This window comes from Callorhinchus milii, unplaced genomic scaffold, assembly GCF_018977255.1.
Source record: "Callorhinchus milii isolate IMCB2004 unplaced genomic scaffold, IMCB_Cmil_1.0 Scaffold9, whole genome shotgun sequence".
NCBI lineage: Eukaryota > Metazoa > Chordata > Chondrichthyes > Chimaeriformes > Callorhinchidae > Callorhinchus > Callorhinchus milii.
Genome location: NW_024704750.1, coordinates 4,753,538 through 4,777,811, shown reverse-complemented (window position 1 = coordinate 4,777,811; position 24,274 = coordinate 4,753,538). Strand labels below are relative to the sequence as shown.

At 41.0% G+C, this 24,274-nt stretch overlaps 3 protein-coding genes and 1 long non-coding RNA gene across 4 annotated transcripts; 2 read left to right on the top strand and 2 right to left on the bottom strand.

Annotated features, from left to right (window-relative positions):
* Positions 1–237: 237 nt before the first annotated feature.
* On the top strand, positions 238–10,606 carry pole2 (polymerase (DNA directed), epsilon 2). Its single transcript, XM_007888361.2, has 19 exons — positions 238–323; positions 973–1,073; positions 1,686–1,761; positions 2,167–2,244; positions 3,190–3,283; positions 4,468–4,542; positions 4,808–4,891; positions 5,103–5,159; positions 5,980–6,028; positions 6,517–6,589; positions 6,748–6,920; positions 7,167–7,256; positions 7,341–7,395; positions 7,759–7,818; positions 8,135–8,212; positions 8,327–8,435; positions 9,335–9,511; positions 10,179–10,246; positions 10,474–10,606. The coding sequence occupies exons 1-19, from the start codon at positions 259–261 to the stop codon at positions 10,490–10,492; spliced, it is 1,581 nt and encodes a 526-aa protein (XP_007886552.2). The 5' UTR covers positions 238–258; the 3' UTR covers positions 10,493–10,606.
* Positions 6,778–11,753, bottom strand: LOC103175350. The gene is made up of 3 exons (XR_487462.2): positions 11,648–11,753; positions 7,189–7,224; positions 6,778–6,806 (listed from the first exon to the last, which is right to left on the bottom strand). It is a non-coding gene; the product is annotated as an uncharacterized LOC103175350 (long non-coding RNA).
* A 270-nt stretch (positions 11,754–12,023) lies between these two features.
* dnaaf2 (dynein axonemal assembly factor 2) lies at positions 12,024–16,513 on the top strand. The gene is made up of 3 exons (XM_007888362.2): positions 12,024–14,021; positions 14,462–14,611; positions 15,450–16,513. The coding sequence occupies exons 1-3, from the start codon at positions 12,063–12,065 to the stop codon at positions 16,113–16,115; spliced, it is 2,775 nt and encodes a 924-aa protein (XP_007886553.2). The 5' UTR covers positions 12,024–12,062; the 3' UTR covers positions 16,116–16,513.
* A 343-nt stretch (positions 16,514–16,856) lies between these two features.
* On the bottom strand, positions 16,857–18,930 carry mgat2 (alpha-1,6-mannosyl-glycoprotein 2-beta-N-acetylglucosaminyltransferase). Its single transcript, XM_007888363.2, has one exon. It carries the CDS (start codon positions 18,856–18,858, stop codon positions 17,521–17,523), a length of 1,338 nt encoding a protein of 445 aa, XP_007886554.2. The 5' UTR covers positions 18,859–18,930; the 3' UTR covers positions 16,857–17,520.
* Positions 18,931–24,274: the final 5,344 nt, after the last annotated feature.

The window sequence follows — 24,274 nt, the reverse complement described above, 5'->3', positions numbered from 1 at the left end:
CGTCACCGCCGGTGTGGTCGCTGCTGCTGCTGCTGTTGCTGTTGTTGGTGGTGGTGTTGGGACGTCCTCCTGACGTGAAAGGCGCTTTATAAATGGAATCTTCTTGTTGTTGTTGTTGTTGTTGTCTGACGTGTGGCGTTCTCCCTCGCCCCGCCCCCACACTAGCCCCGCCCCCCCGCCCGCCCTAGTCCCGCCCATCGCCCCGCCCCCCTCGTGTGCGGAAGTGGCGCACATTTGGCGCCAAACCCCCCCCCGGCGATGGCGGGTAGAATCAAGGGCCGGGTTTCGGCGGCTTTTAAGATGCACGGATTGCTCCTGCGATCGTAAGTGTCGCCGCGCCGGGACACTGCCGCCCCGCCCTCTCTGCCCGGCCCGGCCCGGCTCGGCCCGAGTCAGCAACCGGACTCGGGGAGTTGTGTCGGGATGGCAGATGGGCTGAACGCCAACACTGCCCCTGCGCGGCGCGGCGCGGCGCTGCTCGGTCCTGATGTCCCGGTTGGTTGGTGTTGGAAGCTTCGCGAAGGAACCAACACCGGCCCCTTCACAATGTGGCTGCTTACATTTTGCGCGGGAAGCTGTCCCGCCTCTGTGGTCGGCTTTCTTCCTCTCTCATCTCTCTCCATCTCCACACTTGTGACCGTAAATCGTTTTTTCCTCTTAACTCTGTTCGCGAGGCTCTTAACTTTTCTCTTCAGCCTTCAGCTCCCCCTCTCGACTCTCTTACCCCCTCCTCGCTCCCTCCCCTCACCCTGACCATTTCCCCCCAATGCTCGGGTCCTGACCCAACTGTCCAGCGCCTCGGGACGTCCTCCCGACGCGAAAGGCGCTCAATAAATGGAATCTTGTTGTTGTTGTTGTTGTTGCTGACGGACCCTGGCCTGGGCGTTGCACGGGGAGAGTCGCAACGCTGCTGCAGTGCATCGCGAAGTTAGTTGCGTAGAAAAATTGTCGTTCTTTTAATTTCTGCATTAGCAACGCCACAGTCTATCTCGTCGAGGTGCTCGAGTCGGTCGCTGAGCTGGAGCTGGAGGATGCCATTGAACGGATCGTCGATGCTGTTGAAAAGCAGCCGCGTAAGTAATCGCCAGTCACGCCTCGGATTTGTTCATCTTGCAAACCTAATGCTCAGATGCTGCCATTGTTTGAAACTGAAACCGGTATTAAGCTGCGGTTCATCTCCTGATGAAATTAATTTTCCAAGACGTATGCAGTAAAGCAAAATTCTCAGATTAATTTTAACACTTGCACTCGCCAATTGGAATTCTCCATGTTCATATTTGAAAATCTCGGGGTCAGTTGTTCTTATTGATGCAGTGAAAACTTATGAAATACATCAGTCAATTCACTACACTCCCGTGGAGCACTTTGAGATGTCTTGATGATGTGATAAGACGCTGTATCAAATGCAAGGAATTTTATGGAAAAAGCACAGATAAGTGGGATTGAAAGATTGCTCATGAGGGAGCTGACACAGACACGTTGGACCGAATGGCTTTCTTCTGTGTTGTAGATTTCTATGGATTTTCCATGGTGCTATGATTTGCAGTACATAAATTATATAAATTCCTTATTCTAAAAGTGTTCATTTGAATGATAGCTTTTCCTACACATTTCCAGTCTCAATTATTCCAGGCTATAGCTAAGTAATTAAAAAAAAGCTTAATTTGTGTGTTTCTACATTTCAGTGAAATGCAACATGATTGAACAGTCGATGGTGGAGGCAGCAGTCCAGGAATGCAGTCAGACGTGTGATGAAACTATGTAAGTCAAATAGAAGTTTATACGATGCATTGCATTAAACATCACAACTATGTTTTCAGAATAAAACAATTATGAAATTTTCAAAACTTGATTTAAAAAAAAACACTGCTTTATTCAGCAAAGTTATTTGCTGTATAAAGGACTACCAATAAAGGAAGATGTAAAATATTTACTACCTGCTGTATTTTATATTATATATATATCAAATACTGAAAATTATCACACTACTTACTGTCCATGCTAAATTCCTATTAAGTAACATAACAGAATGTAGTGTCCGCAGGAATTGGGGAGCAGACAATATTCAGCTCATGAATGTATATTTATTCATGAAAAAACAAAATACAAAGGTGTGACATTCTTTAGAGCAATGAGTTTTGGTAAGATTATCACTTACTTTCACAGGGAACACGTTTTTAATATAATCGGAGCGTTTGACGTCCCTCGGTTTATCTACAATCCAGAAAGGAAAAAGTTTTTACCGTGAGTTTGCAACTTTTTTCCTTTTTTCGTTCATTCATACAAGAATTTTTTCCTCGTCTTCAGTTTGTACAACATCTATGGAGTCATTTAGTTTGTAAAATCTTAAAACTACATGTTTTTCCACCTGAATTATATTTTGTATATCAAGAAAAGTTTAAATCTTTCTCACTGATCTAAATAGCAGTATTAAGTGAGTGTTTCCAAGTTGGCATTGCATTTGTTTACCCTTCTTTACACATAATTAATTAATTGTAATTAAGTGGTGCCTTGAAACAAACAATGATGTTTTTAATCTTATGTGCAAGCACGGTTTCCTTTTGTGAGTAATCTGTTACACCAAAGACTCCTCAGGTGCATTGTATTTTGTTAAGGACTGTAATACTTAAATTAATATTTATGCCCAGAAAAGGATTAGAGACAAATTAGAGATAAGTGGTACAAGAACCACCGAGTTAAATAACTGTGCAGTTGACGCACAAACAATATTATAGCCGTTAGCACTGTGATATATGGTACCATGGAGTCAGCCTATGTCTGTGGTTCTTGGTGTAGCAAATTCCACACCTCATCTAGATATAGGTGGATTCTTCCACAGGGAGGAACAGAAAGCGGACTGAGTAATCTCCTTATGGCTAGTAATAGAGCAGAGATGTAACATAGATTGTCTGCTCTCTACCATAGATGGGATATATAATACAGGAAGATCAAATAAAAAGAATATAATTTGTTTTAATAAAATAAAGAACAAATTGGAAGTACAAGTAGATAGTTGTAGTTTTTTTTACCAAAACAAGGGCATAAAATTCCTTTGTCTTCCTGGGCCATTCAAACTTTTTTTTAATGTGAACTGTTTCATTAACTGTTTTTAAAAAGTTGGTTAGAATGATAGTTATTCACTTGTTTAAAACCATATGTATCTATGTCTGTCTCTCTCATGCTCTTTAGTCTTGCGATGACTGAGCACAGTGCCCCAAGGCTCTTTGGAACTGCTAAGGACAAAGCAGAACTGTTTCGTGAACGCTACACTATAATGCAGCAGGTAAGGCAAAAATCAAATAATTTAGTGAGAATATAATAATCCTTCCATTTGATATAGCACTTTTCATGTCTTCTAGACGTCTCAAAGCACTTCAGACTATACTGTAAAGTTAATTGACTTTTTTTGTGTGGGCGAAACGTGTGGGCGAAACGCACATCAGTGTCCCACGAACAGTCATGGATTGAAGTGACCAATTTATTATTATTTTTTTCTTGAGGGATTATTATCAGGCGTGTGAAGTAATGAAACTTACCCAAGGTTTCGTCCTGCCGGGAATCAAACTGAGGTCTCTTGTTTGCGAGGCGAGTGCTCTAACCACTGAGCTACAGGACACCACAAATTGTAATGTACACAGCAGAATGCTCTATTGAAAGGCACAAATTTGCACATTTATTGGAGACGAATGTGATTGAGGGGTTTGCTAGTTAGTACCGTATGTTGTACGTTATGTACATCTTTTATGTTCCCCTTTTTAGGAACTGATTCTAATCTGCAACCACTTTATTTCACTACAAACATCTCACAAATGAGGAATAAAAAATAAGTTTGTTTGAGAGTTAAATCCCATATGCACTCTGTCTAAACAAATTATAAATTGCTACAAATTCTACAGGTGCAATCTGAACCATCTTCACAAGGATTTAATTGTAGTTAAATTGGAATCAGACAGTAACTTCTGCATACTATCATGAACTCCATGTTACCATGCTTTATATCCTGGAAGATAGTTAAAATTATTCTAGGATTCCCTTGGACTGTAAATTATATATTCCTACCCTCTATGCTGTGTGCATCTGGCACAACATGGGTTATTGCTACAAAGAAGCCCAACAAAATTACTTTAATATCACTGGCTCTTGAAATCTCCAGCAGAAAATTAATCTTATTTAACGTCACTAAACCTACATTGAGATTTGAGAAAGGAAGCTTTAGTTTAAGACACAGTATTTTTGAGGAAAAGTAGAGAATGAGAGAATTTTGGAATCAACAACTTGGATTTATATAGCGCCGTCCATGCTGGACGGCGTCTCAGAGTGCTTCACAGTAACAGATCCCGGGGCTGATCCAGGGGATGGAGAGGAAGGTGACCGAAGGCGCGGTCGAAAATAAAGGTCTTCAGCAGAGACCTTAAAATAGGAAGAGAGGGGCTATAGAATTTATATCTAATCATTTTCTTTTTACAGCGAACACATAGACATGAATTATTTACACCTCCTGTGACTGGATCAAATCCCGATGAGACGAGGAATAAATTTCAGGTGGGAATTCCAATATTGTTCAAAAATTTCTTCTTTATAAATATGTTTAAGGAAATTCTGATAATATACAAATCAAACAGTTGGAATCAAATTCAATCAGTTAATATGAACTGAATTTCATTTTTCTCCTATTTGTGCTGTACCTAGTCACCATCCTTATCTTTGATAAGTTTGGGATTTGGTTTGCATAAATCCATTTAAAGAAAACATTTTTGTGGTTATTATGCTCACTTTGTTCATAATCTGCTGCAACTGTTCTTTTTAGCTAAAAACCATAGAAACGCTTCTTGGCAACACAGCAAAGATGGGAGAGATCATTGTTCTGGGGATGATAACACAGCTTAAAGAGGTAGAGTGTTCTATTTATGATAATGTGGTCTATACTATTTGATCCTTAATATATCCTGTGACAATCCATTGTGGGTAACAAAAATGACTAACCTATTAATAATACATTTGATAATTTGTGAAAACACTTCAATATGTTACCTGCATGAACGGTTCTATATAATCAAGTTGTTGTTGATAATGCTGAATGATCATTGTATTTCCTGCTTCAGGGAAAGTATTTTCTTGAAGATCCAACTGGGACGATTCAACTTGACATCAGCAAAGCCATATCCTTTTATGTGCTCTCTATAATTTAGTTTGAAGCACAATATTTAAAAGAGAAGTAAAAACAGACAAATAATAAACAAACAGATAAGTAGTTATCATTTAAGATCAGTCAGAAAATATTATCAATGAACTAGTGTTTGCTTCCACGTACACACAAACGTACCTCATGAGTAAGCAGTGAAAGTGGGTTTTGACAGGTTTTGTTTTATCCCTAAGATATTATTTAGCAATGAAAACAAAATCATTTTCTTAGTAAAATGTATATTATGACTCAAGTGCAAATATAAAGAAATCATGTTTTATTTGGTGACGTTGGAATCCGGATTTAAATCCACAGGAAGAAGAACTTGCACTTAAAGAACACTTTTCGCATAGGATGACATGAATGCAAAATCCTAGAATAATGGGAGGAATTTAATTTTGCTGACCATAGGGTTTATTAAATCATTTTAGGTTCTCTCAGTTTGATTCCTAGTAATAATAATAATAATCGTTGCATTTGATATAGCGCTTTTCACGTCGGGAGGACGTCCCAAAGCGCTTCACAGAACACACTGTAAAGTGTAAGATGGGATATTGAGCTTCAGCAAAGTTTTAACAGGCTAGAATAGTCTTGTTATATTGTTTTCTTGCTTTTTCAGCACAAGAACAATACCTAACCTCTGTTTAGTTCCTCAGACAGTTTTGTGACGCTGTGTGTACCATTAAATATATAATAGAAGCCATTCATGATTTTTAAAATGTTTTGTAAATAAGGCACTTTATAATCCTAAAAGATCAATTTTTCAAAGTCAGTAATTTCTTTTAACTCCAAAGCACCAGTTCCACAGTGGGTTGTACACAGAATCCTGCTTTGTTCTTACAGAAGGTAATGATACAGAATGCTTTTGTTTGGACAGTGCTTGCAGAGGTTTACAAAGGCAGAAATACCTTTAGATGTCATTACCATGCTGACACTCCTTGGAGCTTTATTTTTTTCCGTTTGTTTCAGTAGAAGCCAGAAAAATCCTGATGTGGCTTTAAAGAGCATCGTATTTAAATAAGATCCACACAAGAAATAGCTTGCTATTGTGCTGTACATATTTATGAATCTAAGAATTCTATTTGACTATGCTGAAGATTTCTGGAAACTTGCACTAATACCCTGTAGATGTATTTCAGATAAAGTGAGTGAGGATTTCAAATCCCTTCCTTTAAAATACCTGAAAAGTTAGGGTTGTTCACAGTTGTATTTTTGTTCACAATTTCAAATATCTCATTGGTACAATGTTAAAGTATACAATTTTGATCACTGCATTAGAATTATTAATTACAATTGTTCATTAAATAATTGGTAGTTTATACATCTGTTTCCAGGATGGTATGAAGATGGTGTTTTCCATGTGAATGCATTTGGATTTCCACCTACTGAACCTTCCACTGTTACACGGTAAGTTATCAGACTATCTTCAATCAGCATCTGCAATTACATCCCCCTTCCTGTATTTCCTCCTACAACAAATCGATCATTAATGCACTGAAACCATGATTGCCTGCTATTGTGTATGGAAATACCTGGGATGTTTTTCTCAACTCTTTCTCTTGCAGGAATTATTATGGCAACATCAACTTTTTTGGTGGGCCCTCTGCTACGTCAGTGAAATCCTCTGCAAAATTAAAGCAGTTAGAGGGAGAAAATGAAGATGCCATGTTTGCTTTTATCTCAGATGTATGGCTGGACCAGGTGGAAGTACTTGAGAAACTTCATATGATGTTTTCAGGTAACTGTTTTGTTGCATGCCACTTATGGAGAGAGTTACTGCGAGCATTGATAGTGATAAGACTTTTACCAATTCCTTTTAACAAGAAGATGCACCAGTCTATTGAATGTGAAACGTCTGATGTTCAAACTAAATACTTGTATTCTATTGACTTATAATAATGGTAATTTTTTTCCCTGCTTTCGTTGTCTGTCAAAGCAAAGTCCTGATATGCTTTATGTTAATTTATACTCTTGTTTTCTGCAGGTTATTCTGCTATGCCACCTACCTGTTTCATCTTCTGCGGTAACTTTTCATCTGCTCCCTATGGAAAAAATCAGATCAAATCGCTGAAAGGTGAGGAGCACAGAAATCAGTGGATTTATAAACTGTTAATTAAATGTTTATTGAGAACTCCCAACTTTTATTTATAATTTTCAGAATCACTGAAAGCGCTTGCAGATATGATTTGTGAATATCCGAACATCCATAAGAAGTAAGTACTGTATAACATGACATTTTTGTTTTGAGTTGTAAAATTTAGCATTGTGAAATGTTTTGTTCATGTGTCTGGAAGACTCAATGTGGCTCATTTACCCATTGAGCCATTTATACTCTCCAAATAATGACTGAACAAACCCTAAACTGGAGCCACCTTGCATCTTTAGAAAAATTATAGTAAAATTGTCATTAGTTTGTTCATAATTAAAGATGTAAAACATTATTACTTGGCGCTACATTGAATATTATATACTTTTAGAAATGATACAACCATACTTATACTTTATTGTATAATAACTATGCTGTAATCAGTAATGGAATGTAAATTACTCTTTAAATTCTTTCTCTCCCTTTACAGTAGCCGTTTTGTTTTTGTTCCTGGTCCTGAAGACCCAGGTCCTGGTTGTATCTTACCCAGGTAAATGGTGGATGTGTGAATGGTGGGTGAGGACAAAACAGCTGAGGAAACTCAGTTAGTGTTACTATTAAGGCTCACACATTTATAATGGACAAATAGGTGGGATAACTGGAATGCAATTTGACTACAGTGGAATTGTAACCAAGTAGAAAGAAGGGAAGGATTCTATGCTATCAGGAGGGAAAGGAAGAAAAATGCCAAAGTCAAAAATGTACCTTTTTTAACATAACTACCTCACTTTCCAGATTATGTAAACAAGATACTTTATTCATGAACAATGTTAGAGTCTTTTATGACTTTTTAAATTGTTTTAAAGACCTCCAATTGCTGACTTCATCACAGAGGAATTCAGACAGAGAGTTCCCTTTTCTGTCTTTGCCACAAACCCTTGCAGGTAAATTCTTGCATGACTGTCTTATTTTACAGTTTAGTGGTTGTTTCACTGAGCAAATGCTGCAGTGTGCCAAGGTGTACAGATTGAGAGCTTTTCTGTGTTTATCACCATTAGGATTCAGTACTGTACACAAGAGATCATCATTGTCCGTGAAGACATGGTTAACAAAATGTGTAGAAATTGCATCCGGTTTCCCAGCAGTAACCTGGATATTCCAAATCATGTGAGTAGCCATCAAGTATTTTACTCATATTAACATGACCGTTTATTTTCTTGATGCTCTCCCCTTTTCAATCCTCTTGTGCTTTATAACTGAAAGCATTCTCCATATAATATCCTTTATATCCTCCAGTTTGCTCACCTAAAGGCTCAATTGGTAAATGTTCTCCCAACAGGGGCTATAACAAATATAAGGATTATTATATAACTATTATTGTTATATAAAAAAAGTAAAAGCAGTAATGTTTGGAAGCAAGGAGAATACATTGACTGATTAGAGTCTTGGATGATGAGGCAGGGAAACTATAAGTTATAAAAATATTGTATTTATTTAGATTCTTTCTCCCTCTTAATTTATATTGTTACTTCTATCCAGTTATGTTAATAGAAAGATAGTTAGTAATTTTAGATTTAGCCCCAGTTTCTGATTGTATATAATCTCTCAGGAGGAAGGCATTTAGCCTGTTTTTCTTTCCTTTGACCAAGAGGATTATAGCAAACAAATTCTAAACACTGTGCTTTCAAAGTTACGATTTGGATCCATTCCTCAGCGCTCAAGTCAATTGCTATGCAACCAGGCTGTGCTAATATGTACCTACTAATAAATATGAGTTTGAAAAATGACAAACTTATTGTTGCCTTGCCAAATATCAGTGGAGACAGGAAATAAGAGTTGCATTGCCTTAAGAACACTAATTGTTAATTCAGGAATACTGCCAACTCAAGTTACTATAAAAGATTTATGTCTGTATTCATATCTTTTACATTCATTCAAAAGGGGATTCAACCTGTAGCAGAGTTTTACATTAAACAGTGGCTTATCTACTGAGCCTCAAGAGACTTGTACCCGTAACAAGAGTAAGTTTGGTAATACTGTATTTTTGTCTGTCTTTCTCATGGCAGTTTGTGAAGACTATCATATCACAAGGACATCTAACACCCCTGCCACTGTATGTCAGCCCTGTCTACTGGGCCTATGATTATGCTCTTCGTGTGTATCCAGTACCAGACATGATCGTCTTTGCTGACAAATATGATCCATTCAACATAGTTCTAACAGACTGCATCTGCATCAATCCAGTAAGAATCACCTGTGTAAAATTTCTATCCTAATCTGACTGAATTAGTACTAACACAATAAATATAACTTTGTCTTGTATACTTACAGGGAGTTTCTTTACATTTGTATTATTTTTAGTCATTCATATATTTTAATCACAGAACCCACACAAGCTTGTAGTAAATGTTTTTTTGTTTGAAATTGCACAATTTATCTTTCTTAAATTTAACTTAAATTTCTTAACTTAAAATAACGCCTAATAATAATCCCTCCAAAAACAATAATAAATTGGTCATTTTCAATCTACGACTGTTTGTGGGACATCGCTGTGCGCAATTGGCTGCCTCGTTCGCCCACAAATATACAGTCAATTCACCTTACAGTGTGTTCTGTGAAGTGCTTTGGGACGTCCTCCCGACGTGAAAAACGCAATATCAAATGCAAGGATTATTATTATATTATTTCCCGGGTGTCGGTTGTCCTGGCCAGCAGTTCCTTAGGTAAAAGCAGTTATTTTCTTCATGGCTGTTTGTTGTGCGAAATTGACTGCTGAGTTTGCCTACAAAATACACAGTGACTACACTTTACAGTAAATGCTGTGGAGCACTCTAAGGTGTCTATCTGCCTTGAATGACATTGTATCAATGCAATGATTATTATTAAATATTAACTCATTTATCTTTTCAGGGTTCATTTCCACGGAGTGGATTCTCCTTTAAGGTGTACTACCCCTCAAATAGAACTGTGGAGGACAGGTAATAGAGCATTGATATAAATATTAATCTTTCAGTTGGAACTTGGGTTAACAAAATAACACTGTGCACTGGAAGTTAGTTAACATTTTCATTCTTACTATGAAATATTAAAAAATTGATTATACCAATTGCTTATGTTGGACTGACCTGTTTATACTATGATGGTTACAGTTACAAACTACTTATACAGAACCTTTTGAATTAATTTTGATTTTTTTGATTTTTAGCAAACTTCAGAGTCTTTGAAGAGGAATTCCTACAAGAACATTGGAAAATTGATTAAACTTGCACATTAACATTTTGAAAATGTTCTGATAAATCTAGATTTATTGTATTGGTATTTTTAATAAATAATTAAAACTCTGGTTTAAATATCTCTGTTATTAATAATTATTTCTCAAGCCCCACCACACACACACACAATTTTTGTTAAACGTCTTGATGAAGGGCCTTTTCCTGGTGGCATATTTTACAAATTTATTGTCCCACGTGACTTTTACTTGATTTTTATCTTGCATTCCCCGATATTTGAACCATTTGCAATCGTATACAATGTCCTTGGATCAACCTTATCAAATCTCCTTCATAGATTTCACCACAATAACCCTTGGGTCTTTTTTTTTTCTGACCAGCAATCGCACAATTTCTCTCCGGCCTTTTTTTCCCCACACTCTTTATTTTACACAATGAATTGCAACCATCATCTCCCAACCCATTCCTGTTATGGTTTAAAAGTCAGCCTGGCTCGGGGGTTAGGGAGCACACTTGCCTCTTGTGGTAGAACGTTAATGGGTTCAAACCCCACATCGACATATACATATACAGTCAATTCACTTTACAGTGTGTGCTGTGAAGCGCTTTGGGACGTCCTCCCGACGTGAAAAGCGCTATATCAAATGCAAGGATTATTATTATTATTATTATTATTATCGGGACTTGTTGAAGCTCTGGACTGAAACGCCACTTCGGTGCCGGGGGAAGAGCTGCCGTCCTACACCACGCACAGTCACTACACTTGATAACAGTCGGATAATATTAATCCTCGCATTTGATAAGAGCATCTTATCATTGTCTTCTAGACGGCTCAAAGCGCTTCACAGATACATACTGTCAAGGGAGTGGATTTATATTTTGTGGGTGACATGCGGCTGCCGACCGTGCCCCAGCGGTGCCCCACAAACAGTCGGGGATGGAGTGACCCAATTTTTTTTGTGTGTGTGAAGGAATTATTAACCCCCCGACTAACGACCGGGTTCCTTACTCGCCGCCGGGTCAAGAGAGGCGCGTGAGTGAGGTTGTGCCCCGTCCGGGAATCGAACCCAAGTCGCTCGCTTGTGAGGCGGGCGCTCTAACCCCTGAGCTGCAGGACTCCAGCAATAAACCTGCGAAGCTCTTTGATACCTCCTCCAGACTCCAACCGCTTCTGTCCGCTTCTGAAAGCATCGCATTCACCGTTGCCGGCGCCTCGCCTTTGAAACCCCGTCGCCTTAGCAACGGGACCCATTCACCTCGGGACGCGCCTGGGCGATCCCTGCGCCGCCCCGTCGCATCCTTGTTGCGTCACTCCTAAACAAAATAGTCCGCGAAACGCCACCGCAATTTTCGGCGGTCGAAAGGTTCCCAGTTTGACGAGCAGCAGTTTGGCGGCGCTGTAGGATGGGATCGCTCGGGATTTTTTTTTTTTGTCTGGGAGGGGAAGAAAGGTCTTGATCGTTCGTTTGGTTAGAAAGGGCTTCCGCCTGTGACGGCATCAATGTGCGTCCGGGGCGGAGGGCGGGAGCGCGGGCGGCTGTGCTGAGGCCGGGTGGCGGTTACCATGGCGTCTCGCTCCAACCGGGAGGACCTGGACCTGACTCGGGATGAAGTCGAGCGCTTCAGGGCGGCGTTCAAAGACGAGAAGTTCAAGGAGCTGCTGTTCGAGTACGTGGAGGAGATCTCCAACCCGGAAAATAAGAAAAAGTACGAGGAGGAAATCTCTCAGCTGGAAAGGGACCGGGGCGTCGACATCAAGTTCGTGCACCCCGGCCCGGGCCATGTGCTGAAAAGCAGCGTGAACGGAGACCAGAAATGCTTCATTAATGTCTGCAGCAACGAGCTGATTGGCAAGGCCTCCTACACGGTTGGAAAGGGGGAGAAGGGGACTCCAGGTCAGCACTGGTCTCTCCCCTACAGTCTCACTCCGGGCAGGGAGGAGCTAACTAAAGGCGGCGGGAGGCAAACGATTTACGATGTGGTCTTTCATCCGGACACGTTGGACATGGCTTATAAGAATGCAACGTTTAAAAAAATGGTGGATAAAACTTCCATGGAGGCCATAGAGAAGCAACTGCATGTGAAGTTGGACAAAAGGAACTTCAAGACTTTAAAGGCAAAATACAAAGGGATGTCGTATGCGGCTGTCATCCGCAAACCCCTACCTGGTGGTCCCAAAGAGCCCTCAGAAGATCCAAACGATCCTTTAAGGTTTCCATACCCCTTTGATCTTCCCAAATCAAAAGATGCCCCAGGAAGTGATGCAGAAAAGAAGAAAACAAGTGGGAGTTCAAAGGCAACTACGGATGATAAGATTGAAGACCATACCAAACCCACAGAACCGAAATATTCTATTCTTTACAGGTCTCACTTTGACGTGCAAGATTATCGAAATGCTCGTGATGCTGTCCCAAGCACCAGACCAAAAGAATTAGTTATTACCATCGATCTTCCTTTGCTCAAATCGGTTGATGATGCTTGTTTAGATGTGACAGAAAAACAGTTGTGTTTAGAGTCTCAGAAACCTAGTTACAAGCTTGACTTGCATCTGTCCTATCCAGTGGATGAAAATCTAGGATCAGCTAAATTTAACAAGTCCAAGAGGCAGCTTGTTGTTACTCTGCCAGTATTAGCCTTGAAACACAAATCGCCTCCAGAAATGGTGGCATGTCATGTTAGTGAGGATGAAAAAACAGAAGATAGGAATGAGTCCATCAGTGGTCAATCGCTGGAACAAGAATCAAAAGTATTTCAATCTGATGAGTGTTCTAAAAAAGAAAAAATGGAGGATGCCACCCCTAGAAACCCAGAATATGAGATTGAATCTGTTAATTATTTGCAGGACTCCAGATTGGAGCAAAGAACACTGTCTCAGAAGAATGAAAAGCTGGAAACTATCCACATAGAAAGTCACCTTGAATCTGTTGCTGAAATAATTCCATCTGCGGCAGACAGCAAGTTTCAGGTGACAAATGGTGAGGTTGTTCTTCCTAAATTTGTTTCAGAAGCAGGTCTACTCATTCCTGCAGATTCTGAAGAACAAAAGAACATCTTGGAAGATGGTGCAGTTGGCTGTATTGATAAAGACTTTCTTGGTTCTTTGGAAAGGTCTGGTGATGGTTCTGTGAATGAACTGTCAGATGATAATCCAGGAGTACATTCATCTGGAAATACAGAGCTTGACTCAAAAGACAGTACAGAGGAAACTAAAATTGTGTGTCCTGATTTCCACTATGACCAGGATGAAGGTTCCATTACCTTTATACTACGAGTGAAACATATTGATAAAGATAATTTGAAGTTAGTACTTAGTACTCATGAATGTAATGTCACATTTGGGACAGATGAGTGTAACACCTTATATTCCCTGTTTGTTCAGTTTCCTACTGAATATCAGTTGGACACCACAAAAAACGTCTTTAGTGTATCTCAAGACAATGCCGCAGTGGTGTTAACAAAATCTCTTGTGAGTCAAGGATTGTGGCAAAGTTTCTGTGCTGGAGAGTCTTGCAGTTGCTTACAGGTAACCCTCCTCTCTTCCTCTCGTCATTCTTCATGACCAAAATGTAACTTTTACTTTCAAATTTCTCCTTCTCCCTTCAGAACTCAAAATGGAAACAAAAAATATTTTTAGTATTAAAATTAAGTTGCTGTGGTAACCATTGCCTCCAGTGGCACCAGGCCTGTGTGAAGTCAGTAGCTTGAGACAGTGGGAAAAAAATATTACAAGCCTAGTTAGAGCAGTTTCTCAAACATTAAGGCTGAATTTTCAAGATAAATTATCACTTTGTCAAATGAGAGCAAATCAAATAACATTACATATTATTTATTAAACAAATAATTGGGCTGGAATTTTTTTAAATTGTAAAAGACATTCATTATATTGAAAATGTAATATAAGTTAATTTATAATGCTTTTGTTGGCTGCTCTATGTTTAAACATAAAATGTCTTTTCTGTTTAGAAGAAATTATTTGTAACTCCAGAAAATGTAGATCAGTTCCTGAGTACTTCCTTGGAGCCTCCAGTTGCAGAGGAGCCCGCTGAGAAGCATCCTGCAGTAATTCTGCAAGTGTCAGAAGTCAGTGAAAGCAGCCTTGTTATCAATTTGAAGGTATGTATGGATCCAGATCTGAACTTTTTAAAAAGAAATACTCACAGGTGTTCATCTTCCCACCCCCGGAGAAAAGGTGCTTGAGTATTACACTGCTAGTATGAGAATGATCCTGGTGGACACCTGTGAGCAATCAACATGTCTGCCTACTCTCAAAGCTAAAAGGTTTCTGTGATCTAGGGATAAATTAGATGCCTTCATTTACTTCCAAAAATAGAATTTCTGCAAGGTAGTTTGATTAGTTTCCAATGTTATTCCCAGAGTTAGAAAAACTGAACACTACAGTAAAAAAGGTGAAACCTTGGGCAAGTTTTGTTACTCCACACACCTGATCATAATCCCTCAAGAAAAAAACAATAATAAATTGGTCACTTCAGTCCACTTCAGTTTGTGAGACACTGCTGTGCGCAAATGGCTGCCGTATTTCGCCCACAAATATACAGTCAATTCACTTTACAGTCTATTCTGTGAAGCGTTTATCAAATGTCTAGAAGACGTGAAAAGCGCTTTATCAAATGTAAGGATTATTATCATTTATTATAAATGATTAATAATGCATTGTGATAGTCATTCAACTGGAGGTCTGCAACAATGTTTGTAAAATGGCCTGATAATTTTCTTCTTGAAATTCATAGATACTAGCATTTATTTAAAGTGACGTTAGTATCCAGTATCTGGTTCTAATTAAGACTTTAATGTTGAAGCATTTTGAGTAGGTATTGTATACTGTAAGAAAGAACAAATTTATCTTTTTACAGAGTTTGATAACAATTTAAATACTTTGATAATCTCCAAATGTGTTTCAAATTCAAAATCAGTTATTTTTGTCTGATTTCAGTCACAAGAGAAAGAAGACACTGAAGACTATGAACTTACTGAGACACTGGACAGAATTAACCAGGATGAAATTTGTAAAATTGTTTCTAATACCTCTGCTGCTATTAACGTTCAGCAAAATGAAAAGGAAATCAGTTCCTCAGAAACAGCTGTGAGCAACAAACTGGAAAAAGATACATCTTTGTCAGAGGAATTCATGAATAGTATATCTATTAATATAAACCAATTAGCTGAGAATATCAGTCAATTGAAGCAGGGAACCAATTCAGAAGAGGAAAACGGCTTGGAAAGTCCAAGACACGAGAGGAATCAAATGACTTTGAATTCTGTTCATGAAAAAAAACTTATGAGCAAGATTGAAACTGAAACACCACCCAAAGAAATCTCAGAACTTAACTTGGCACAAACTGTGGATCCAGTATTTGCTAATGGTAAAAAGCAGAAGTCAGTCCGTTTTAAACAATGTGTAATGGACGGAGCTACACTTGATGAAGATGATCTTCCAGGTGACCAGAACGAAGCTATGTCTTGTGCGCAAGTTGAGCAAATGGCACCACCACCTATCCTGAAAGAAATTAATGCTGATGGAAGTATTGAGATTATTCGTGACCATAGAACACAATCTGCACTTTCCTTTCAGAATACACAACTGTTTGAATTAGACTAATTAAATATTTGATACTTTAATATTTGAAAATTTGTTAATAGGGTTTTAGTTTAAAGCATTGTTTTACAACAGTTTGAACCTATTCAATTTATTATTGTATATTAAATCCCTGATGTTTTAGTTGATGCTCATGCAGTTACAGAGTTGGTGATTGAGTGCAGTATGAAATGAGCCAATAAATTTGGTTACTCTTTTAAGGACTCAGATCAGATAATTTAACATAATGTCCTCTACATCTTATTTGTTTGAAAATTAAATGTTCAAATCCTCTAAAATATGTTGAACAATCTTAATGTAATACTACCAATATGTGCAGTGTTTTCAAAAACACTCATTGTGGCCTTGTGTGAATACTGTGTGAAAACTTAGCGCAAAATATGATAAATGTTGGATTCTAATATTTTGTAGTTTTATTTCTGCTCACAATATCATCAGATATTTGGTTGAAAAGGCCCTTTGCTTTTGAATCTCATATTTCCAGAGGATAAACGCTACTCTCTTTCCATCAAATTAAGGAATTTCTCAATTTGCAGCAGTCTATGTGGATTCATCTTAACTATTTGTGCTCAGCTTCTTAGGTACCTATTTACTTCTGATTTACATGTTTCTGCTGCACTTATTTAGAATATAAGATGTGTAAACAGATTGCTACTTACTTTTTTTTAACCTTTCTAAAGGATCCTCCTGTGAGGACTGAAAAAATGAAACGCGTTCACATAAAACTAGAGAGAAAAAACAATGTTGCTTTTGTCATTTTATTCTTTACAGTTCCATCGACCCTTATGATTTTTTCCTTAATAAGTCACCAGAACATACACAAGTCGAGAATGAAAATGTTATCTCTTGCAATATTTTCATTTCTTTCAAAACAAATGTTCTTACTTCTATTTTTATTCCCCATCTTCTGCTGAAGCAGAGACTTATACTGGGGTAAGTGCCGGCAACCCTCCAGTACCTCATCTCCAATCACCACTCTACTGTGTGGATCTAGAAAATGAGACTAGGAGCTATTCATCACATGGTATCAAGGCCAAGCCCAATCATGCCCATACACCCATACTATGCAGACTTTCCACTGGGGTCACTTGATATTACCCAGGAATAGAAAGACTGGTTCCCTTTCTCCCCCTCTCCCTTGCCCAAAGGATACTGGGCCAATTGCAGCCCTCTACTGCCACCCAGATTGAGATAGCTCACACAGCACACATCAGTGGTCACAACTGAAATTTCCTGCACTTCATGGCTCAGAATCACATTGGTCAGTGCATTTACCCATTGAGCAATTCAGGTCAACCATTTGTTTTCATTCTTGAAAATCAAATATTACATAATTGATCTGTAACAGTCCCCAAAAAGTAACAATTAAAAATGATATCTGGCACTTTGAAAAAAAACAATCACATAATTATTGGAGCCTTCGGTAACTTTTACAAAGTTCATGGTCCCTAATGTCTCCCCAGCCTCCATTTTTGACACGTGGGGAGATTGCAATCAATGGATATGTTCTACTTATCACCATGGCCTCTGGAAACAAGTGCTGCATGTTGGTACTTATAATTTTGTCAATTTTAGCATTTTCAACAGATGGCATGCAAGCTTTCTTGTGATGCAATCCACAATCACCAGCGTGGAAAATGCGAGGAGCTTCACAAACCATAACTTTCCAATGCCGAGGGAGGCAGGATACAGTCAATTGTTGCAGAGTCCAGTCCCAGTTGTAGTCGTCATATTCACAGAAAGTATTTGTGCACTCTAACATTTTCTGATATGTATCTCTCGACATGACCATACCCATGTTGTGCTCTGTCGATCGCCATGTCTTTACTTCCACTTTATTACCCTTGTCAGTGAAATCAAGGACACGGGTATACGTCCCCAGGGATAACAGGTCGCAGTCTGGACAGTGTTCAGTTTTCAGGCTCCACATGCTTTTAAAGACGAGATAGAAATCCGGGGACAGATAATGGTCTTCCTCAATGAACAGCATTGGCCCGTTATGATCCTTCAAAACGTTCACCCTTTCCCAGACGTAGTGCAGCTTCCACCACCAGTGATGTTTGGTTTGACAGAACTTGGATTCCCTGTAATGCCCGAAGGAGTCCGGATATTCGGCATTGTTGCAGCGCAGCTTCAGCGCGTCCCTCCTGTTCAGGTCACGCGGGCAGTCTTTGGGGTCGTGTCCGGGGAACTCGTTCGGGTACAGCTGGAGGCTGAACGGGAAGAATATCTGCAAGACTTGGCAGAAGTCGACGCCGGCCACGATCTGATTGATCCGCGGCGACCAGAAGTCGTGGCTGAAGATCAACAGGACGCGTTCGATGCCTTTGGCTCTCCGGAGCGAATGGATCAAAAGCTGCAGGTGGTCGGGCCGGTTGTGCACTTGAACCACCAGCACCAGGTCGCCGGGCGAGCGAGGCTTCTCCCGGTTCCTGACGGTCTGATCGAAGTTCAACTGGTAAACGACCCCGCGGTACACCAGCGTCAGGTTGTCCACCTCGGCTGGCGGCCGGATCCTGCCCGTGGACGGGGTCGTGGACTCGTTGGCTGCTTTCCTGAGGGCGTCGGCGTGGCTGACTCGCGTGTGTCTGGACGGCTCATCTTCCCTCGGGTAGGTCTCCGGGCTCTTCCTCGGTTTACCGCCGCCGCCGCCCCCGCCGCCGGTGCCGGTCCAAAAGGCGAAGCCGGTGACCAGCACCACCAGCGCCAGGAGCAACACTTTCCTCTTGTAGACGCGACACCTCATGTTAATAACAAGAATAAGATGGATCAGTCGCCTGAGCAAAAGCCCGAGCGCTGCAACCGGAGGAGGGAGGGAGGGAGAGGGAGGGGGAGGGCCGGGGAGGGTTAGACACACTCTCCTCGCTGATCAGGAGCGATCAGAACGGCGGGGGTGGGGGTGGGGTTTCCCCCCCTCCGCCTTTCCTCCTCCTTTCCCCAAATGGTTCGCAGCGCCGCATCGGGGCCCATGGAGGAGGGCGGTCAAGAACCCGCCGAGGTGTCGCCCCGATTTTTTTTTTCTCCCTCTCCCTCTTCCGCTGCTTCTTCCTTCTTCTTCTTCTTCTGCTTCTGGTTACCACACGGGCCCGGACGGCCTCACCGACCACATCGCTCTCGGGTCCGAGGTCCACGGCCACCTCGGCTTCCTTTATATAACATACAATAGACCCCCCTCTCTCTCTCTCCCTCCCCGGAAGAAAACCACCACAAATGGTCCGCCCACCCTCCCGCCCTCCGGATGAGCTGCCCGGTGACTCCCGCTCTCTCTCTCTCTCTCTCTCTCTCACCGCCCACCTCTTGTCGTTCCCCCTCCCCCCGCTATGGCCGCTCTTCCACCCGCCGCCATCTGTTCAAACCGCCGCTGACATTCTAAACCGTTACCCCCCTCTCCTCGCTCGCGCTCACTCGCACGTGATCGTCCCTTTTCCCTTCCCCACTCAGCCGCCGGCTGCCGCGCGCCAACCCATCTTGATTCTCCCCGCCCCGCCCCTTTCTTCCTCGGCCGTATCTGATTGGTTTGCCGGCCCGACGAGGCGGACGTGGATTGGACGAGCCGGATGCCAATCGCCGCCCCGCCCGCCCGCCCCGCCCCTCTGCTGTCGGGTTAGTCTGCGCGCTCCCTCGCCCTCCGTCGCGCGCGCGCGCCCGCGCAGGGAGCGCAGGTCGGTCAGAGTGGGGCGAGTTCGCGCCCTGATTCGGGCCGTGTGAGGAAAAAAATACAGGTTTGGACGTTGTGCCCTAATTTTGGACGTTGTGCCCTAAAAAAAAACGTTTCATTTTAAACCCCCGCGAAAAAAAAAGGGGTGTTGTTATTTTTTTCCTTTTTTTTTAACTTATGTTATTTTTTGCTTTGAAGAGTTTTTATTTTACACACACACACACGAACCTAAATTGGCCAAAGGTAATAATGATAATAATAATAATAATAATCCTTGCATTTGATATAATAATGATAATAATAATCCTTGCATTCGGTATAGCGCTTAGCGCCTCATCACGTCGTCCAGATGACTTAAAGCCGATTCACAGAGTTTTCTGTGAAGTGTAGTGACTGTGTATTTTGTGGGCGAAACGCGGCAGCCAATTGCATCTGCGGAGTCCCGTAAGGGGTCTCAGGGGTTAGAGCGCTCGCCTTGCAAGCGAGAGACCTGGGTTCAATTCCAGGCAGAGGGGCGAAGCCTTGGGCAAGTTTCCTTACTCCACACACACACACAGAGCCTAATAATAATACCTCCAAAACCCAAAACAATAATAAATTGGTCATTTTCAATCCACGACTGTTTGTGGGGACACTGCTGTGCGCAATTGGCTGCCGCGTTTCGCCCACAAACTATACAGTCAATTCACTTTACAGCATATTCTGTGAAGCGCTTTGAGACGTCTAGAAGATGTGAAAAGCACTACATCAAATGCAAGGATTATTATCGTTGTAATATTGGGATACTTTTGGGACAAGTATTTGGTTGACTTTGGGCTACCGATGTATTTCAGTTTCTGTCAACCCTGACACTGAAAGGGATACCTACAAACGGGCAAATAGTGGAATCAACCTGTATCGTTCCAATGCACATCTGTTTGGCTAATTACAAGTGAACACAGTCTGTGCATTTCTTCGCAATCTGGGTTGTGAACCGGGGTCCTAAAAATAAAAGGAAGAATATAAAAATACACGATACAGCCGCTATAAATTTAAGGGAGAAACTTTAATGAACTTCTTATGTTTTTCTCTCAGAAAGCTGCATAAACAACAACAAGATTACATTTGTAAAGCGTCTTTCACGAGTCAATCAGGAGGGCCTCAGTCTTGTTCACATTCAACTGTAGGAAATTTGCCCTCAGGCAGTCGGACATCAATTCCATCTGTGTGGACTGTTGTTGACCAGTTCTAGAGAACATTTCACAATAGACGTACAGGACAATTTCATAATCAATGAAAAGATATTGTGCACAATCCAGTCTTGTTTATTCTAATCCCTTCAAGGACAGTTTGTTTTTTNCTGAAGGATATCAACAATTAAACTTTTAACACTTAATGTAACTTGTTCTGAACTGTTGCAAAGCTAATAATTACCAACACAGTGATATATTAACACAAAGCAACTTCTTGTAAGAAACCTGAAAATGTATGAAACAAAATGACACTCCTTTTTGCACTGCCCCCAAATCAGAAATCCCTAATTTTTGGAGGTTCTATAACGAGGATTTACCAGTTCAGAGATTCTTATAACTGAACACATTAATATTTAATTTTGTTTCTCTAACAAACCTAGATACAAACTTGAAATGTATCCTGAAAGAGCACATGGTATTTTTAAGGCTGTTCAATAGACCATAATGAAAATCTTCCTATTCAGTAAGCTCAAGGTCAACACTAGTTCGATTCCAAATACATTGTAGAAAATCATGTTCAGTAAATTTAGCATTAAAGCATCACTTTTTTTGGATAAAGGCGACAATGTAGAAATCAAAATGGGGGAACTTACCTGTGCCCATCTATTTTCTCTCATAATAACTTGTTTTCATAAATAATATTATACGTATTTATGTGTTCCTTGTATCGCAGCAACCTATGGTGCATGAGATTATCTGGATCCAAAAAGGTTGTAAGATGATATGCTTGTTTACTACACGCAATAAACATAGTTGAACCCTATAATCCATTGCTTCTAATTATACTATACACGGTTATCTTTGTCTTCACAGTAAACATAATAAGCTGACCATTTAATGCACCAATTTGCTGCAATATAAAGATATCTCTAGCTTGCTCCACACAACTGGATGTGTGTGCTTGCTGCCATAAAATGTTTATTCAGATAGCTACGTGCAACACGTTAAATGTCATTAAGTCTGTTCTTTGACAGTTGGTTTTCTAGCACTTTAAATTCCAACTCCTGGGTATTTTATGTGATTCACTGCATAGGTTAAGCTTACAATATGCCAATTTACACATGCATTCAGACATCCATGGAATTTCGCCCCTTAGCTCAGCTCTGTTGCCCCAAGGTTGAATAGCATCCCAACATTCATGATCTAGGCTCAGTCATGGAAGAATGGCTGCTTGGTTTAGAGATCAATCCTCTAGCCTGAGTCTTCAGAGGAGAGGTAAAGACCAAAAAAGAATACACATCATCCACTTTGGCCATTACAAGTTGCTGTTTATTGCTATTCTGGTGAAGCCCCTTGTGCAAATGCACAAAATGTCAAAAGACCAAAAATTAAGATGGGCTTGTCCCTTGAGCAAATTGGAACCAGCTAAGATACAAAACTCAGTGTGTGGAGTAGTGGGCACAAAGCTGACATCCATCATTTAGGGGACCAATTTGTTGTTTCTGCATCATAAAATTGATTTTAAAATACAATAAGAATTAACTGGATAATCAAGAGTTCATTTTAACTAAATGGCTGGCAATTCAAGCTCAGTCACTACATCACACTGCTTGTGAGCAAATGTCTGAAACACTGACGGACTGTCCAGCACCTTGGGACATTGTCCCGACATGAAAGGCATTATACAAATGTAATTTTGCTGTTGTTGTTGTTGTTGTTGTCAGTTCTTGTTTAGACCACTAGATGGAGCACCATATTATGATGGATAGTTGATGGGAGGAATGAAAGTCTTCACTGTCATCCAGTTACACTGGAGAATTGATCTACGCTGAGAAACCCACTACACAATGAAATCCTAGTTTAGCTACAGCTTGAAACAGAAACCGATGTTTTGAAACTATTATAAATCAAACTCATCTGATGGCTCAATTGGTGAAAGGCCACCGGCTAAAATGTAACTGAACCAAACAGAAATAGAACATTGCACATTTGACCTCCAGTCTGTGCTGAATTAGCTGATAATTACCTAAGACAATGATTGTAACACTGGCCTCAACATATCTGAGCTATAAAGAAGGAACTAATCAGCCAGTTTCCCTGACCCTTACTGAAAACTTTGCTTGCGTGGATACAGAGATAGAGGGCATGAATGGCCTTGTCTGTCTGCGATTGATCTTCAGTCAAACAGCCTTAGGACAATATTGGGTAGACTCATAAATGTGTAAACAGTACATGAGCAACTTGGGTAAGGTACTCAGGATGACTCAGGGCCTTCAGGTGATAGGAGAATAAGAAAAATAATCTATGACAAACCAAAGTCAAATCAATTCTCAACATATGTATTTCCATTTTAAGGGAGGGGTGAGGGATTTGGGTATCGTACATTGGAAACAGTAAAACATAAATCCAATAAAATTATGCACGTTCATTGTTCCAAAATGTGCCTTATCATCACTAATCACAGCCTGGTGTGATTTTAGGGGACACAGGATACAAAAGTATGAAGTTAATGTTTATTAAATGAAAATGCAAATGCCACAACAACAACAACAAGATTCCATTTATAAAGCGCCTTTCACGTCAGGAGGACGTCCCAAGGCGCTGCACAGTTGGGTCAGGACCCGAGCAGGGGGGAAATGGTCAGGGTGAGGGGAGGGAAGGGAGCGAGGAGGGGGGAAATGGTCAGGGTGAGGGGAGGGAAGGGAGGGAGCGAGGAGGGGGAAGAGAGTCGAGAGGGGAGCTGAAGGCTCGGTCAAAGAGAAAGGTTTTGAGACCGGCCTTGAAGGAGGAAAGGGAGACCACCGATGGTAGGGCGATTGGGGCGGGGGACGTGGAGCAGACCGGAGCCGGAGGAACGGAGGGTACGGGCAGGTAGGTAGGGGGATAGTAGGTCAGAGAGGTAGGAGGGAGCGAGGCCGTGGATGGCCTTATAGGTGAGGATGAGGATCTTGAAATCAATCCTCTGGGGGATGGGGAGCCAGTGGAGGCGAGCGAGGGTGGGAGTGATGTGGTCGCGGTGTCTGGTGCGGGACAGTACACGAGCTGCAGAGTTCTGAATGACCTGCAGTGTGGAAGGAGGTGGCGGAAAGGCCGACGAGGAGAGAGTTCCCATAGTCCAGCCTTGAGGTGACAAAGGCGTGAACCAGGGTTTCAGCCGCGTGAGTGGGAGGTAGTGCCGTAGTCTGGCGATGTTCCGGAGGTGATGGAAGGCGGTGCCAGTTGTGGTGCGGATGTGAGGGAGAAAGGACAGCTCAGGGTCGAACAAAACGCCGAGGTTCCTGACCGGCTTTGAGAGGTGGAGAGTGCAGCCTTGGATGCTGATGGTGTCGGCG